The sequence below is a fragment of the Camellia sinensis genome, chromosome 1 (assembly GCF_055761805.1).
Source record: "Camellia sinensis isolate YWXY chromosome 1, ASM5576180v1, whole genome shotgun sequence".
Classification (NCBI taxonomy): domain Eukaryota; kingdom Viridiplantae; phylum Streptophyta; class Magnoliopsida; order Ericales; family Theaceae; genus Camellia; species Camellia sinensis.
The window spans coordinates 25,564,970-25,580,647 of NC_138961.1; the positions used below are offsets into that span (position 1 = coordinate 25,564,970).

The window sequence follows — 15,678 nt, forward strand, 5'->3', positions numbered from 1 at the left end:
TGGCCCTGTTTTATTTTTTGAACAATCAAGAACCGTGGGATTATAAATAGTTGGTTAAAAGTCTAGATTTCTTTTGATTTATGGTTAAAAGTTAGTTGAAAATTGAGTATATTTATGTTGGAATCCAAGTCATTTTTTTAGGACAAGTGATTAATTTTTTTACACAAATTTACTTCAAATGAAAAACTAGCATATGATGGCTATTAATGATATTCTACAAAATTAATTAGCATTCCCCTTAATTTAAAGCAATAAATACAATTATAGGGGGAAAAAAAAAGAACTACACTTATGGAATAACTAACAAGGCATAATTAAAATAAAGGATATTACTTCATTAATTTAATTACATTTATCAAGTGAAAGGGTGAACAAGTTAGAAGAACATCATTTGTTGAAAATGGACCATCTAGCTAACAATTACTGAAAATTAGTAGAGTAAGCTTATAAAAAATTCTTTCCAACAATTAATCTAAGCTAATGTGGTTCATATAGGCATGTGGCAACAGAAATGTAAAACATAACACATGCTAGAGGGGCAAGTATGCATGGAATGTAGGAGCCGTACACAGCTCCTTTGATATGAACACTACAAGAATTTACACATTTGCCGACCACTTTTGCCGACCAAAAAAATTTTGGTCGCAAAAAAATAATATTTGCCGACCAAATTAAAATTTCGTAGCTAAAATTTTTTTCTATTACCGACCAAATTTTTTTTGTTGCAAATAAGTAATTTTTGGCGACCAAATTACAATTTTTGTCGCCAAAAATCTGGGCGGGAGAATAAAATCTGGGCGGGTGCTGAATGATCTTTCAGCGACGAAATTATATTGGTCGCTGATACCAAAACGACGTCGTTTTGATATCAAAATTCCCATACAGACATCAGCCGACCAAAAAAATTGGTAGGGGATAATTTACTAATTCAAACACATAAATCCTAAATACGCGCCTCTTTCACACACCTCAGACGAATTCGATCAAAGCTCAGTTCCGCCAATCGACCTTGCCGTCCGTCTGCGCCGCCGTCCGTCTTCGCCGTTTCTGATTCATCTGGGTATTTTTTTTCAACTTATATCCGTCAAGGTGACGATCGATGTGGAACAGAACTGTATTAGTGTTTACAACAATGGGGATGGTGTTCCAGTGGAGATTCATCAGGAGGAAGGGGTTTATGTGCCCGAAATGATCTTCGGGCACCTCCTGACGAGTAGTAATTACGACGACTTGACGAAGAAGACGACCGGTGGTAGGAACGGGTACGGAGCAAAGCTTACGAATATATTTTCGACCGAGTTTGTGATCGAGACTGCGGATGGGAAGAGGCAAAAGAAGTACAAGCAGGTATATACAGATTTGTGATTTTTTTTTTTTTTTGTAATTTTAATGGCCGTTCTTGGTTTTGAAATCTTGGGTTGGGTGTATTGATTTAGGGTTTTTAGTGTTTTTGTGTAATGGATATATATGTTGTTTTAGATTTTTTAATGTGGCCCTTGATTGCTTGTTGAATTTGAGAAAGGTAATTTACAGATCTAGGGTTTTGGTAACTTCAGGATTTGGGGTTTTATTTTCGAATTATAATTCTTAAATCTTTGTCTGCGAATTACTATTATTGATTAGGGTTACTTCAGATTTTTCTTTGTTGGATCTTGGGGTTTTCCTGATACTTTGAGGGATGCTTTGCAATTATTGATGTTTGGATGTTTATCTATACAATGCAGGCATATCTTTACTTTAGGGTCAATGAAGATGGCAAGTTCTATTTTATTTTATTTTATTTTTAAAAAATTCTGGTTATTGATTATCCTATCCGATCCAATTCAATAGAAATAAACTAGGGACTTTGACTACAGAGCACTTGGATTTTTGATTTTGAAGTTTTTCATGTGGAATTTAGGTTTCTGTTAGGGTTCTGTTATTGGTATGTTGTTCTAATGTGTCTGAAACTTAGAATGTGGCATTTCCTTACCTTTCCTGTTTCCAACTCTGAGATATACCACACGAATTTTTCTGATAGATAAGATTTAGCTCATAATTTTTTTGATAAATAAAGATTACACTCTATTCAAAACTAAGACAAATAATTTAGGTCATAAATTTTACACAAATGTCAATGTGTAGTGGTTAAAAAATTTCTTGTCCTAAGGAATACTGGATACGTAAGTTGTCCATCTTCACTACAGATGTGACTGTGTGTGGCATCTTCATCCAAATTCACTAATCACCTTTTTCTTCTTTACTGGACCAAGTCTGTGAAAACCAGGAAAGTTGTCAGAAAAAATATACAAGAGCCAATTATGGTTACTATGAAATTCTAACTTCCATCTTAGAATTATTGAAATGTGCTGTTCTTCCTTTTTTTCTCCTCGAATATTTGTGTGCACATCCATGGTGCAAGATAAGTTAAGAAATTAAAGAATCAACAAATGGTATGAACAAAATACCAAAATACACCAATCCCATGTGCAACCTCTCAAGAAATTGATACATTAATTCTATGAATAAAAAGTACAACATATATAAAATACCTCAAGTTGCATGTGAAGAACTAGAAAGGAAAAAAAATTCCAACAAATTGAGAGAGCCAACAACTATTGGAAGCCCTTCCCATTACTTCAAAAAAGAGAAGAAAAAAAAATGCTTACCACTTATTGCTAGTAATTTTGTACTAATAAGCTTGATTGCTTCAAATCGCTTATATAAGCACATTAATTGTTCAGGCAATGATAATAAGAACAGAACAAAATATAGCAGCACTCTCAACCCATGCCATGATAATTTATATATGTGCACATACATGTATGTATTTATAGATATATACCTTCACATTTGTGTGGCCGGTGGATGAGTGAAGAGGACTGTCAAGAACCCGGGATGAGGCCATTGACAAATCCCAAAGCTTCAGTGTGTTGTCTGTCGATGCAGAAACAAGATTTGTTGAATCTATGAACTTCACGTAGCTCACAGTTTTGTTGTGTCCAATCATTGTACACAGTGGCATTTTTGTGTTACGGAGATCATAGTAATAAATTCTATGATCTGCTGAACCAAATGCAAGGTAACGACTAGAATCAACAGGAAACTGAACACAGCAGACATTGGCCTTCGTTTTGATGGTACCAACACTTACTCCCTGCAATAGCAACCCATGTAAGAGAAACAACTAATTATACATCCAGAATAAAATCTACACAGCAATGGTAATTAGATGACTGCAGTACGTTTATGTTGTTCTAATGCCACATTCTAAGTTTCAGACACCAAATTAATAAACATTTAAAGTTTTTAGGAGAGCCTTATCATAAAAATTTCACTAATATAAATATTCATCTTTGAATTGGGCATCATTGGCTGATCTTATCTGGAATTTGTCCAAGGGAGTAGTGATCAGTTGCCCAATTGGCAGCATAAAGCTCTTGTAAAATTTCATTCTATTGGTGATCAAACACACAATGGAATTGTCTATAACACAGGATGGACTAAGCAATGGGATTGCACAAACTATGCAGCCTGAAATCATTCACATTTCACACTAAGATAGAATCAAAACAATCTGGTATTCAGGGCAATGAAAAGGTAATGGTACCTTTTGTTCTGTTTTGTTCTGACAATTATATATCATAGTTTGAGTGAGATATAGTTAATGAATATGTATCACCTATTTTGTGTCTTAGATTGGATCCTGATGTTACAATTTCCAAATTGATTTTTGGCTAGCTTGCTAAAATTTCTTAGTTTTAGGAACCTTTGTATGGATTAAATATTTTTTATTAAAATTTAATTTTGGGATTAGCACATTCCCTGAGAAGTTATCACTTCACTGTGTTTATGATGCAACTTCTGTTTTTTTCTTTTTTTCTTTTTTTCTTTTTTTCATGTTTCCTCTCTTGAAGTCGATTAGTTAGTGTGTTTCATTTTTGTTCTTTGTCCGTAATGATTGAAGTTGACAACACATATATGAATGCTTTCTAGGAGCTTGCATATTTGTTAGAAGAGAAAAACATGTCTCTGGCAGCGATTCAGGTAGCTCATGAGTCGGAAATAAATAACTTGGGCTTAGAACTTGAGAAAGAACGTGACAAGTTAGCAAATATTCAGCTAAAATTACAAGGTTCTTCCCTACTCTTTCAATGTCCAATTGTAATATCACATTTTGTCATCTTAAATTTCTCACCTGATCTCTTTTCCATTCCTAGAGGAGCTGAAGTTGAATAAATCCTTTCAAGAGGAGCTGAGCTTATCAAAAGTGGACAAGGACAAAGTGAGTTATGAATTGGGTTCCTTTTTATTGGAATTGATGGCTATGTTGGCCTTTTGACATTATTTATGTAAAGTTGACCATAAATTACTTTTACTCATTTATCTTGAAATTCATCCATTTATATATGGTAACATTCACAGAAAGGTTATTTACAGATCTAGGGTTTTGGTAACTTCAGGATTTAGGGTTTTATTTTCGATCTCAAAAATCTCAGAAATCGTTTTCTACCCGAGAATTCCTTTACATTGATGTATCACACTACTCTTCAACTTTATTGACTTCCCATTCTTCGCCTCTGAACTTTATGTTTATCCCTTTTAGGGTTTATTTGACTCTACTATCACAGTACAAATATCTATTTGGGTTACTTGTCTGATCAAGTTGCAGTGTTAAGAAGATTATTATGTTTGATTTTGAACTCCTCATGAACAGTATTTAGCTGGATTTTACTCTGATACTCTGTTTTGTGTTTGATATTAGGTGGGTTTTACTCTGATACTCTGTTTTATGTTTGATATTTGGTGAGATTATGCAATTACTAGCAATTTTTTTCCCACCCTTTTATCATGATGCTAATTTCATGTATGACTATCAGATATATCGATTATCTCTTCTTAGGAGACTATGTTGATCGGGGCCAGCACAGCTTGGAAACAATTACTCTTCTGCTATCTTTGAAGGTATAATACTCTTATTTGGCCTGTATGTTCTTCCTTAGTGGTTAATTATCTAAGGGCTCAAACATTTTCTTAAACTAAAACATGTTGGCTATGTTTCTGTCCATATTGATCGGTTGAACTAGAAACTTGTTACAAAGACCTAGAAGGGATCAGGTGAGTAGGTAGAAACTGATGAAAATGAACTGTTAACATGTATGATGTCGACTTTCCCAGTCAGTATTAAGTGTATGCTTAAGTAAGAGGATATGCTTGGAAACACAGTTACAAGTAACGCTTTTGAAATCTACATGGGATTGGTTGAACCTAGTTTGAGTAAGAGGATATGCTTCGTTTCTGTTTTTTGCCCCATTTTCTCTAGTTCAGATTAAACAATCACCTTTCATGTGTGTTAACTTTACATGAATTAGTGATTGTCAACCTTTCACATAAATTAGTGATTGTTCGTTGCACTATGAATGTGTGTCAACTTTACATTTTACATTGATATTCCTATTCTAGGTCCTGTTTTGGAACTCTGAAGTTTGTCCAGTTGTGTTCAAGCTCAACTCCAGCTGACTGGTCCATATAAAGAAGATTATTTGTTTGTATTTAGTTTATCTAAATTGCTAACTGAACCAGTACATTGACTACCTGATTATTATAACTGCTGGCTGCTGAACTACCTGTTCCAGTAAATGGATTCTGGAGCCAACCCATATGTGCAGTCACATGCCTTTCTATTCTTTTCTCTATTGTGGATCAGGGACTCCTTTTCTTTTTTCTTTCTTTTTTTTTTTTAATTTTTAATTTAATATATATATATATATATATATATATTTATAAGGATTGAGGATCAGGATCAGTTAGTGATGTGAACTCAAGAAGACCAATTTGTTATTGAGTTTTTCTTAACTGATAATGAAAGTTTGTTCTTGCCCCTGAATTGGATTACAATTTTCCCTATTGTGGATGACAATTTTGAGATATCTTCTCTTTCTAAAGGTGGCACATCAAACTCTCACAGGTTAAAGAGAAGAGGGAAAAACTTGAAAAATTAAAAACTACTTTTGTTCGGAGAGCGTCCGAGTTCTTGAAAAACTACTTTGCTAGTTTGGTGGATTTTATGATAAATGACAAAAGTTACTTCTCTCAGGTATGTTCAAGGGATGTTGCTTTATTCTAGGAAATTGTCAATATGTATAACATGAATCCGAGCCCTGAGCTTTGCTTGTTGGATTAAACAGAGGGGACAATTGAAGAGGCCTGATCACGCTGATCTTCGGTATAAATGCAGGACATATGCTCGCCTTTTGCAAAAAAAAAAATATGCTCGCCTTTTACAACACTTGAAGGTTAAATTACATAGGAGTTGCCCAATTATCAATATATATCTTTAGTCGTTCATCTTCTTATTTATTCTATTTCTCTGAATGCCCATGTTTCCTTTGCATATGTAAAGTCTTGACAAGAACTGCTTGGGTCCATTGAGAAAAGCTTACCCTTGTCATAAATAGGGTACTAGTGTCGTACACACCCTATTTGATGGAGTACTAGTGTCGTACACACCCTTACCCTTGTCATATTTGATGGAGTACACTGAGGGAAGTAAAAAGTCCATATAACACAGCTTACCCTATGGTGTCGTGTTGCTATTTACGACTTGGTGAGAGTAAAGTTGTATTTGTAGGAGTATGTTTTTTATGTAAGTAATGCATTGTCTGATTATTTAAGTCCTGGAAAATTTCTGATAGTGATTATATTGTTTATAAAAAATAAGGAATTTGACAAGTTTGAAAATATTGTGTTTTGAGAATTGTCTTAATTGTCTACAGGCTCATGAATTTGTGAATGAGCTTCAAGCTAGTACCAAAGCATCAAGAAATCCAACCATGTGGCCTGAAGCTTCCACAGGAGCCAGCCTAAGTGCAAACAATGCAGACACTTCTACAGTTTCAGAGGTGTACACCAAAATGCTTACCATTTTTATTCCACTCCTTGTAGATGAGGTTTCGATTTTTCTACCAATTTTTGGAAACACAACTAATATTTCTTTTTCTTTTTAGTGTTTAAACTTGAGTTCTTATTGCTTAAACTGAAGAGTTCTTTCTTTGCACATTTCATGTGCTTTGAGGTTCCTGCACTTGTACCACCTGGAGGTGTTGCCAGTGGCAACAAAACTGGATTGAATGATGATGACACTAATGATGATGATCTGGATTGAATGATGATGACACTAATGATGATGATCTGGGTATCTTGGATATTGATGAAAATGACAGCAAAACTGGTAATTCTTTTCTAAATAGTCCTCATTATGTTCAGCCCTGTTAAAGTTTGTTCATCCCTGGTTATCAAATTTTGTAGGTAAAAATTCTGCAGAGCTAGCGGCACTAAATGAATCACTTCAGGAACTGCTTGACGGAATACAAGTAATGTTTAAATTATTTTAATTTTTATTGGGCATTTAATAGTTACTAGATTATCCAATTGGCTCTTTTTATGTGATGAGCAAATGCCTCCTGAAAGAGGTTGGCATAAATTGGAATCATCACTAACTTTTAGTGAAAAAAAAGAAGTTGGAATCATCAAATTGAGAAAAACTTTATTATAGAACTGCACCCCAGTAAAATTAGATGCATTAACAAGGTATCTGGTCATTCGTCATTCAAGACCCAACTTGTAGTGAATTGTTCTCATGAAATTCCTGTCATGCATTATTTTAGGGATTAAACTTGAAAGCTTAAGTCAAAGTAACATTCTGATGTTTCAGGAGCTTCTGATGGATGCCAAGATGGTAACAAGGTATCTGGTCAGCTGCAAAGATATGAGCATCTGAGTAGAATGGTAGCAATTGACGAGTCAGAAAGCCTTTCTGATATCGATGATGTTGAGGTATGCTGCAAGTTTTAAAGCAAGTTGTGTTCTTGACTTAATTGGTAAATGTTACCTGATTGACTTATCAGATCAGTGAATTTATAACTTCAAAACAATGTCAAATTTTTTACAGGTTGACAAATATCTGCACAGTAAGGAAGAGATGCATTACAAAAAGATTATTTGGAAACAAATGAATAGTAAACATGAAACGGTAATGCCGCCTTTTCTTTGTTCCTTTCTTTCAGATATTACCCTCTTCAAGTGTAGGTAATTTGGAGCAAAAGTTGGTTAATAGTCATGATCATGATGCTGTAAATACCCATGATATGTAGCTAATGAGATGAAATTGATTTGATAACAAAACCAATAACATTTGTTTTATTGTACTCACGGCCTTTTGACTGCTATAGTCTTTCTGTAAGTAAAATCATAGAAGAACGAGCACTAGTTTAGATGTGGAGTCCTTTGAATGTACTGATTACACAAATAAACACATGTAAAGCCCTTTGTTGTATTGTTGAATATGTTGCCAAGTTAGATATTGAATACATGCATTTGTCTGATCTCAAAGAGTGCCATTCAATTGAAACATGTAAAACTCAGGAGATTGAGACACGCTGTCCTGATTCATTTTCTGGTAGGAATATTTAACCCTCATTTCGCCGTAAAACTGTTCTAGTTTGCACCTCAGAGGATCCTCACATCCGTTCACTTTGTCTCTTCTATTAGCACCACTTTTTGCACTGAAATGATTTGAATAAAAAATCTAAATAACCATAGGGGGGAGAGAGAAAACATTAATTCAGAGTTCTGAACTTATATAGTAGAAAAATGTCGGTAGTTCATACACTACATAGCATGTGAAATGCTGAAAGCTCATGGAATACCCTATTAGCCGCAGAGATAAATCTCCTAGTATGTCATCAATGCCGCATTCTTTGTACTCTCGGAAGTGCTTTATGGTTTGATTATGAGATGTGAGCCAAACCTATCCATTTTGTGGCCATATGCACCATAGTTAATGGGAAAACTAAATAACCAAATCCAACCGATGTGTATTGGGCCAGTTTGGTTTGGTTAGTGATGGAAACAAATCAAAAATAAGAATTGGAAGGGTAGAACAAATTGACAAATACCAATCCCCACAACACAAATGGTCTCGACCTCAAGTTAATGGTCACTTGAATATAAACTTACTTTCCCACTGAATTTTACAAGACTTCAGCTCCATTGCAATGACTCCAACCAACGTTGTCCTATGGTAATTCAATGGCGCACTTAACAAAGGAAACTTCAGTTCTTCCTGCCAATGAAGGTTGCAGCCCTTTTTATAAATGAAAACGAGACGTGGAGGAAAATACAGTCTTCATTGTCATTTTCTAAAACAGGTAATTGTATGATGATAAGCCGCGTGTGTTTGGCTCAAGTTAGATGGAAGGATTGAAATAATCATTTGGTGGGATTATTCATCATATTTACATGAATTCTCAATTTCAAATCTAACAAATCAAGTTACAATATGATGCCATGTTATTTTACTGTTATTTTTGTTCCATTAATCTGGAATTTATTACTTGCTATGAGACAAAGCTACACTGAGATTTGGCTAATGTATTTCTATACATCCATTTCAATGTCTTTACAGAGCCAAGGTGCCGAGAATGCCAACACGGAAGGCATAATTGCAAAATGCGATACAAAGTTTAACAAGAAGTTTAGCACCGACAGATTGAGTTTGAAATAAGAAAGTATGATAATGAATTTGACCACAAGACTGATTACGGTGAAGGTGTTGAAAGCTGCGGAGCCTATGGTGTGGATTATGATTATGAGGATTGACATGAGATATGAAGAGCTTGGCTTTATGTTAAAATTTTAAAATTTATTATTTGATTTACATTAGTTTATGAGAAAATTTTGTAAAAATATATTTTATTTTTGTATAATTTTTTCTTTCCTGACACATTCATCACATGACGATGAATATGCTATGAACTTGTGCCCTTACATAGCTTGAGAAAGAAATAAAAGAAAATTTTGATATTATTTATTAGAGAGGTTTTGCACACCTTGTTTTCTTTTTTGGTAAACAAAGCATAACAATATATTAAGATAAAATAGTTCTGGAGTATTGAGCCCCTACAGCATTCGTTAATTTGAATGATGCTTTAAAATTATAGGTTTATTATGGATTGAATGAATTATTAGGAATTACAGGTGTATTGTTTTCCTGCTTTGGCGACCAATTTATTAGTCGCGACAAATAAATTATTTTTTTTCGCAAAAAATGACAATTGCCGACCAAGAGTTTTGGTCGCAAAAAATACATCTATTGCCGACCAAAAATTTTGTTGGTCGTGGAAACTCACTTTTGCCGATCAACAGTTTTGGTCGCGAAAAGTAACAATTGGCGACCAAGCCAATTTTGGTCGCAGAATGTCACAATTGGCGACCAAAAAATTTGGTCGCGAAATGTCACAATTGGCGACCAAACTTTTTGGTCGCGAAATGTGTCAATTGGCGACTAAGAAATTTGGTCGGCAAAAGGCGACTTTTCGCGACCAAAGTGTTTTAGCGACAAAATGAATTAGTCGCGGTAATTAAATATTTAGCGACCAAAAATTTAGTCGGCAAATCCAACTTTTGCCGACCAACGAAAATTTTGGTCGCGAATTACTTTTGCCGACCCTCAATTGGCGACCAAAGTAGCGACCAAAAAATTTGGTCGCGAATAACTTTTGCCGACCAAAAATTGACTTTTAGCGACCAATTTTTTTGTTGCCAAAAGTGTTAATTCTTGTAGTGGAACTTATAGAATTCAATTAGAGTATATTTCTATGTTACTAACATTTCTTTTCGTAATTTTACTTGTAGTACAGTAGAGTGTCCGTTATATAAGATTAACATAGAAGTTTGTAGATAGATTAATCTCACACTCCTATAATCCCTTTCAAAAGAATTTTGTTGATTAGGAAAGTAACATTGACTCACATTTGTTCTCAACTTTGTGAATTAGGAGTTCGTTCAATATGAACTTAGAATTCAATCAGAATATATTTTTATATTATTAATCTTTCTTGTGACTTTACTTGTAGCACACTAGAGTGTCCTTAATATACTTGGCACATGACTCTCACACCCCTAGAAGCCTTTCATATTCCTAGTTTATGTATCTTCCTATAGATAAATGTACCACCCAATATAATTATAATCTAGAAAATTGTGGATTACAATTTTCAACATATTGATGGTCATAATTATTGATCAAAGTAGCCTTACTAATTAAATTAGAGTAGTTCTCAATAACGAGGATTGATATTGTATATAAATTCAGATAAATTGAATTGTATCTTATTGAATTTATGGGAAGCATGTATTGTCCTTAATTATTTCCACTTTGAGATTTTATAATTGGACTAAACTTAAGGCCTTGTTTACATATCATCATGAGGATATTTGATTTTGTTCCTTATTTTACTTCATTCCTCCACCGTTTCCCCGTCTCTAGCACTCGATTGAGTAACAAAGGTTATTTAGTGCTAGAGATTCTTTGCACTAGGAGTCAAATATATGAAATCTTACTCCAAGTTATTAGAAAAGTAGTCAACAAGTTATGTGTGAAACAAATCATCCCCAAACAACTCCTAAATGTGGTGTACACATTTCACTTTCTGAATACTCTTTTAATACTTAAACCTTGCATTGTTGTTCCGAATTATCACACTCAATTTACACTGGACACTATTTTAATGGTGCCACGGATGATTGTTTGTGAAAAAAAATTATTAAAATTTTATCTACAAAATGAACTTAATTGGTTATGCTGGAATTGCATATGAACATGCTTGGCTGAGTTTATTACTTTTGACTGTCTGTGTTAACTTATCTATTTCTAGATCATTATTGTAAATATATTATTGTTCGTCCCAAATTAGTTATTATGCATTGAGCGCTTTGCATTATGTCCAGAACATGCTTGGATTCTTTGGTTGCCATTGTGCAATGACAATGGAGAAACCTCACAAAGAGAGCTGGAATTTTTTTGTTTCTTCTTTTTCTCTCTTTATGTTTTCTTCTACTCATTCTTCAATTATTGTTTCACTTAGATCTCTATTTTTGCTCTTTTTTTATTTATTTATTTTTTTGTTTTGATAAATGTAGGTTTGAAGCAATGCTGGCATGGATACAGTGATGTTTTTGGGCCAGATTGAGGATGTTTGTATGGCCACAATTTACATTATATTTTTGTTTATGGAAAACAATACACCTGATATATTTTGTTATTGAGATTTTTTTTAATTTGGATTTTAATTGTTGGTTTGGATAGTATATGTATTTGTTGGATTATACTATGTTCACTACAACAAAATGCATGTTTGACGACTAAAATTGGCGACCAAAACAATTTTAGTCGCCAAAAACATCAAATTGTGCGACTACAAACCTGACTTAGTCGGCATAGATTGAATCTTTTAGCTACTAAATTATTTTAGTCGCCATATAGTCTTATTGGCGACCAAATTTATCTTTAGTCGCTGTTTGTTACCATTTTAGGCTACTAAAATTTGATTTTGTCGCCGCATAATTTCATTTTGCGACAAAACATTTTTGTCGCCCAAAAATGGGCATATTTTTTATTAATTTTTGACGATCAAACCTGGGTTAGTCGTTGTATATTCAATATTGCTGACGAAAATTTGAATTTAGTAACCAAAGAAGCAGCTTTTGGTGACTAATTTTTAGTTGCCATTAAGGATATTTGGCGACAAATAGTCGTTTAGTTGCTAAAGATTCGAAATTTTTTTATAGGGAAAATAATTAGTATTGGCGCCCAGTATATATATTACACACACACACTTTTTTGTTCTCTTTTGTCTCACACACCAAAATCAACATACAGAGCAGTCCATACCAAACTCGTCGCTCACCACCGCCGATCATCACCATCGCAGGCCACCGGCGCTCGCCACCACGACCACTGCAAATCGGCTCCACCACTGATTACAGGTATGTGTCTGTCGTCTCTCTCCCTCTCTGTCGATCTGGGTCTGTCTGGTTGTATCTGTTTCTCGATGTCTCTCCCATTCCCTTCTCTCACGATGCAAGTAGGGTTTTGACATGTTTTTTTTCTTTCATTTTCCATTTATTTCGTAAACAATTTTTTAGGGCTTTCTCTGATTTCGTGAATGAGTTTGGTTGAAATTTCAGATTGTGGATTTGGATTCTCGATTTTGGATTGTTGAACTATATCACCAAATGTGCCTCTGTTTCTTACCTATGCTAAACAGCATAATAAGCAAACAATTTCGTGCACGTTGTATCTTTTAATGCTCCTTTTCTGAACTCTTCAATCCTGTGTATTACATAATTTCTAAATTCATTTTTTTTTATTTGGAGCATTTTTTTTTTAATTAGATTTTGGGGCTATTTTATATTGCTCGACAGTTTGGGCATCTAACATATCTCTATCTCTATTCTTGCCTTTGGTTAATACTGTAACATGTTATTCCGGCAAGACATTTACATGGAAATGAAGCAGAGAAAATGTAAAACTTGAAGAATTCCTAGACACGGGTAGTAATCAAAGATTGTTCCTAAGTCATCAACCTTGAAAAATTTGATCATGCAATTTTGACCTTTAGCCGTAGGGGACTCCATTTGTGCATTTTGTTCAATGCCTCCCCAAACAAGGTATTAATCTCAGAATAGTGAGACAATACATCACTGGAGTGGCTAAAACCATATACAAATTTATTTATATATATAAAAAAATAAGAAAAAAATAAAAACAAGTAGAAGTCTAATACTATTATATATGTCATCATCAATAACCACTCAACATTTGTCTCCATTAACCCCATAAAAGAAGACCAATGAATTTAAAAGCTATGGGAAAATCATGTACTATATTAACCCCATGAAAGAAGAAATGATTTTAAAAAGTGATTATAAGACTCTATTATGTATAAAGTCGTGATTGAAAGAATGGTTACAAATTTTGTCAAGCTTTTTGTGTCCAAGTTCAATGAAATCCAAGGTCAAAGGAAATATAATGCATAAGTTTTATTACATACGGATAAAATTCAAATAATAAAGAACTACCTTCGATGACCGCAACGAAGAAACATATACATTATGAACACATACCCCATGACGGCGTGTTGATGACCAATCAACAAACACACTACGAAAAACTTGAGGTTTACACTGTCGTTGCTTTCTATAGTTGAAAATAATTTCTTTAAAAGTCAGCCTCAGTTGAGAAATCGATGGCCAACACATAAGAAATTAGGATTAGAAAGTGTGATTAATCAATAGCCTAAATACTCTCACATCTTTCTACTGCAAACCTTTGGAACTCCATAGAAACAATAGAGGATAATCTGGTCAATATGACGATTAAAGAACATGGTCATCCTTTCACTAAGAATTTGTTGAAAAAAGATGAAAAATAATCTGTCTGATCTCCTGGGATAGCTGTAGCCTTTCAACCATACCGTTGATTCTGAAAGCACCTAACTTTACAATCTAAGTTGCACAAGAAGTTGTACTATGTTAGTGTAGAATGGGGACAATAATAGAATGGCAATGGCCAATGTAAGGCACCAAACCAAATTCTAACTACACTTTTTTTTAGTCTAGGCCCTCAATAGGCTTGAGCCATCTCTGCTGTAGGCCAAAATGCCCTTACTGGAACAACACGAAAGCCATAAGAAAGTAGAGAACTCATAAAGGGGTACTAATCTATTTAAATATATCACATTCAAACATTCTAGACCAAATGTATAATGTAATTAGTAGTAGTTGTTGGGTTTGAATTTTGGATTTTAGTAATTGATTATTAGATTTTGTTGACTTTTTAACTATTTTAAGTTAATAGTCTATTTACATGAGATTTACATGAGTGGTCTCATTACTTTTGTTTTTTGGTTAATAGTCTATTTTAAGCTAATTGTCTATTATACACCAATTACTTCATTTTTTTAAATGTTTCAAAACTTTAAAACTTCATTACTTTTGTTTTACCCATCTGATTTTCATAAAATTTAGGTTTACAAAATGTATTTGCTGAGATCTATTCAAGGAAAGTTTATATTGAATATCAAATTTAATTTCTCTTTAAATTTGGTTACAATTATTTGTCTCCCTCTAAGATGACTTCACATAGAATTGTGAATGTATGTCACATTTGCGTGTGAATACATGCCAAGTTAGTAGTGAAATTAGCCAACTATATGCAATTGACAAATAGGCAAAATATCCTGATCTGTTATTACTATTTCATTAACTTCAAAAAGCAATGCTAATCGAACCCCTAAACTTACTTAAGCTCCCTTCCATTACAGAGTATTTTTCCAAGTTGCCGTCCATTCCTACGTTCATCTTCGCTTGATGTGTACTGTTCCAATAATGGACAAGAGTTGGATGATGATAAAAGATAGGCTAAAAGGTAAAGAGTATGTAGAAGGTGTTCAGTCATTTATTGAGTTCGCTATGAAGAATTTAGGGTTGCGGGATGAAATCTGTTGTCCTTGTGTTGATTGCTTGAACGACACGAAATTACCTCGACATGTTGTACGGTTGCACTTGATTCGAAGAGGAATCGTATGTTCTTATCGAACTTGGGTCCACCACGGGGAACGTGTTCCCATGTTTCGTGCTCATCCTACTATTCAAAACGATGATACTGAAACCAGCCGATCTGGAATGACAACCAATCACGAAAATATGGATGAACTTTCAACCATGTTAAAAGAGATTTACATCAGTGATCTCATGGATGATCATATCGACAGAGAACGTACTAGTTCGGAGAGGCACAATTTGTTGAAGTTCATGAAGTTGTTCGATGATGCTCAACGCAAAGTATATCCAGAG

General features: G+C 34.1%; 1 protein-coding gene and 1 long non-coding RNA gene across 2 annotated transcripts; both read left to right on the top strand.

Moving 5' to 3' along the window:
- Window positions 1–958: 958 nt before the first annotated feature.
- Window positions 959–7,808, top strand: LOC114306576 (uncharacterized). Its single transcript, XM_082874452.1, has 10 exons — window positions 959–1,347; window positions 3,976–4,114; window positions 4,200–4,264; window positions 4,745–4,785; window positions 4,860–4,944; window positions 5,926–6,076; window positions 6,168–6,275; window positions 6,756–7,210; window positions 7,288–7,352; window positions 7,694–7,808. Coding segments are annotated over exons 1-5 (405 nt in total). The 5' UTR covers window positions 959–1,188; the 3' UTR covers window positions 4,861–4,944; window positions 5,926–6,076; window positions 6,168–6,275; window positions 6,756–7,210; window positions 7,288–7,352; window positions 7,694–7,808.
- A 121-nt stretch (window positions 7,809–7,929) lies between these two features.
- Window positions 7,930–9,846, top strand: LOC114313261 (uncharacterized). The gene is made up of 2 exons (XR_014327695.1): window positions 7,930–8,011; window positions 9,446–9,846. It is a non-coding gene; the product is annotated as an uncharacterized LOC114313261 (long non-coding RNA).
- Window positions 9,847–15,678: the final 5,832 nt, after the last annotated feature.

What these genes read in the sequence shown, in the direction of transcription:
- LOC114306576 (XM_082874452.1), top strand. Translation starts at nt 1,189, where the DNA reads ATGATCTTCGGGCACCTCCTGACGAGTAGTAATTACGACGACTTGACG. An exon ending in TATTCAGCTAAAATTACAAG is followed by an intron (nt 4,115 to 4,199) that starts GTTCTTCCCTAC and finishes TTCCATTCCTAG; the next exon opens with AGGAGCTGAAGTTGAATAAA. An exon ending in CAAAAGTGGACAAGGACAAA is followed by an intron (nt 4,265 to 4,744) that starts GTGAGTTATGAA and finishes GTTTGATATTAG; the next exon opens with GTGGGTTTTACTCTGATACT.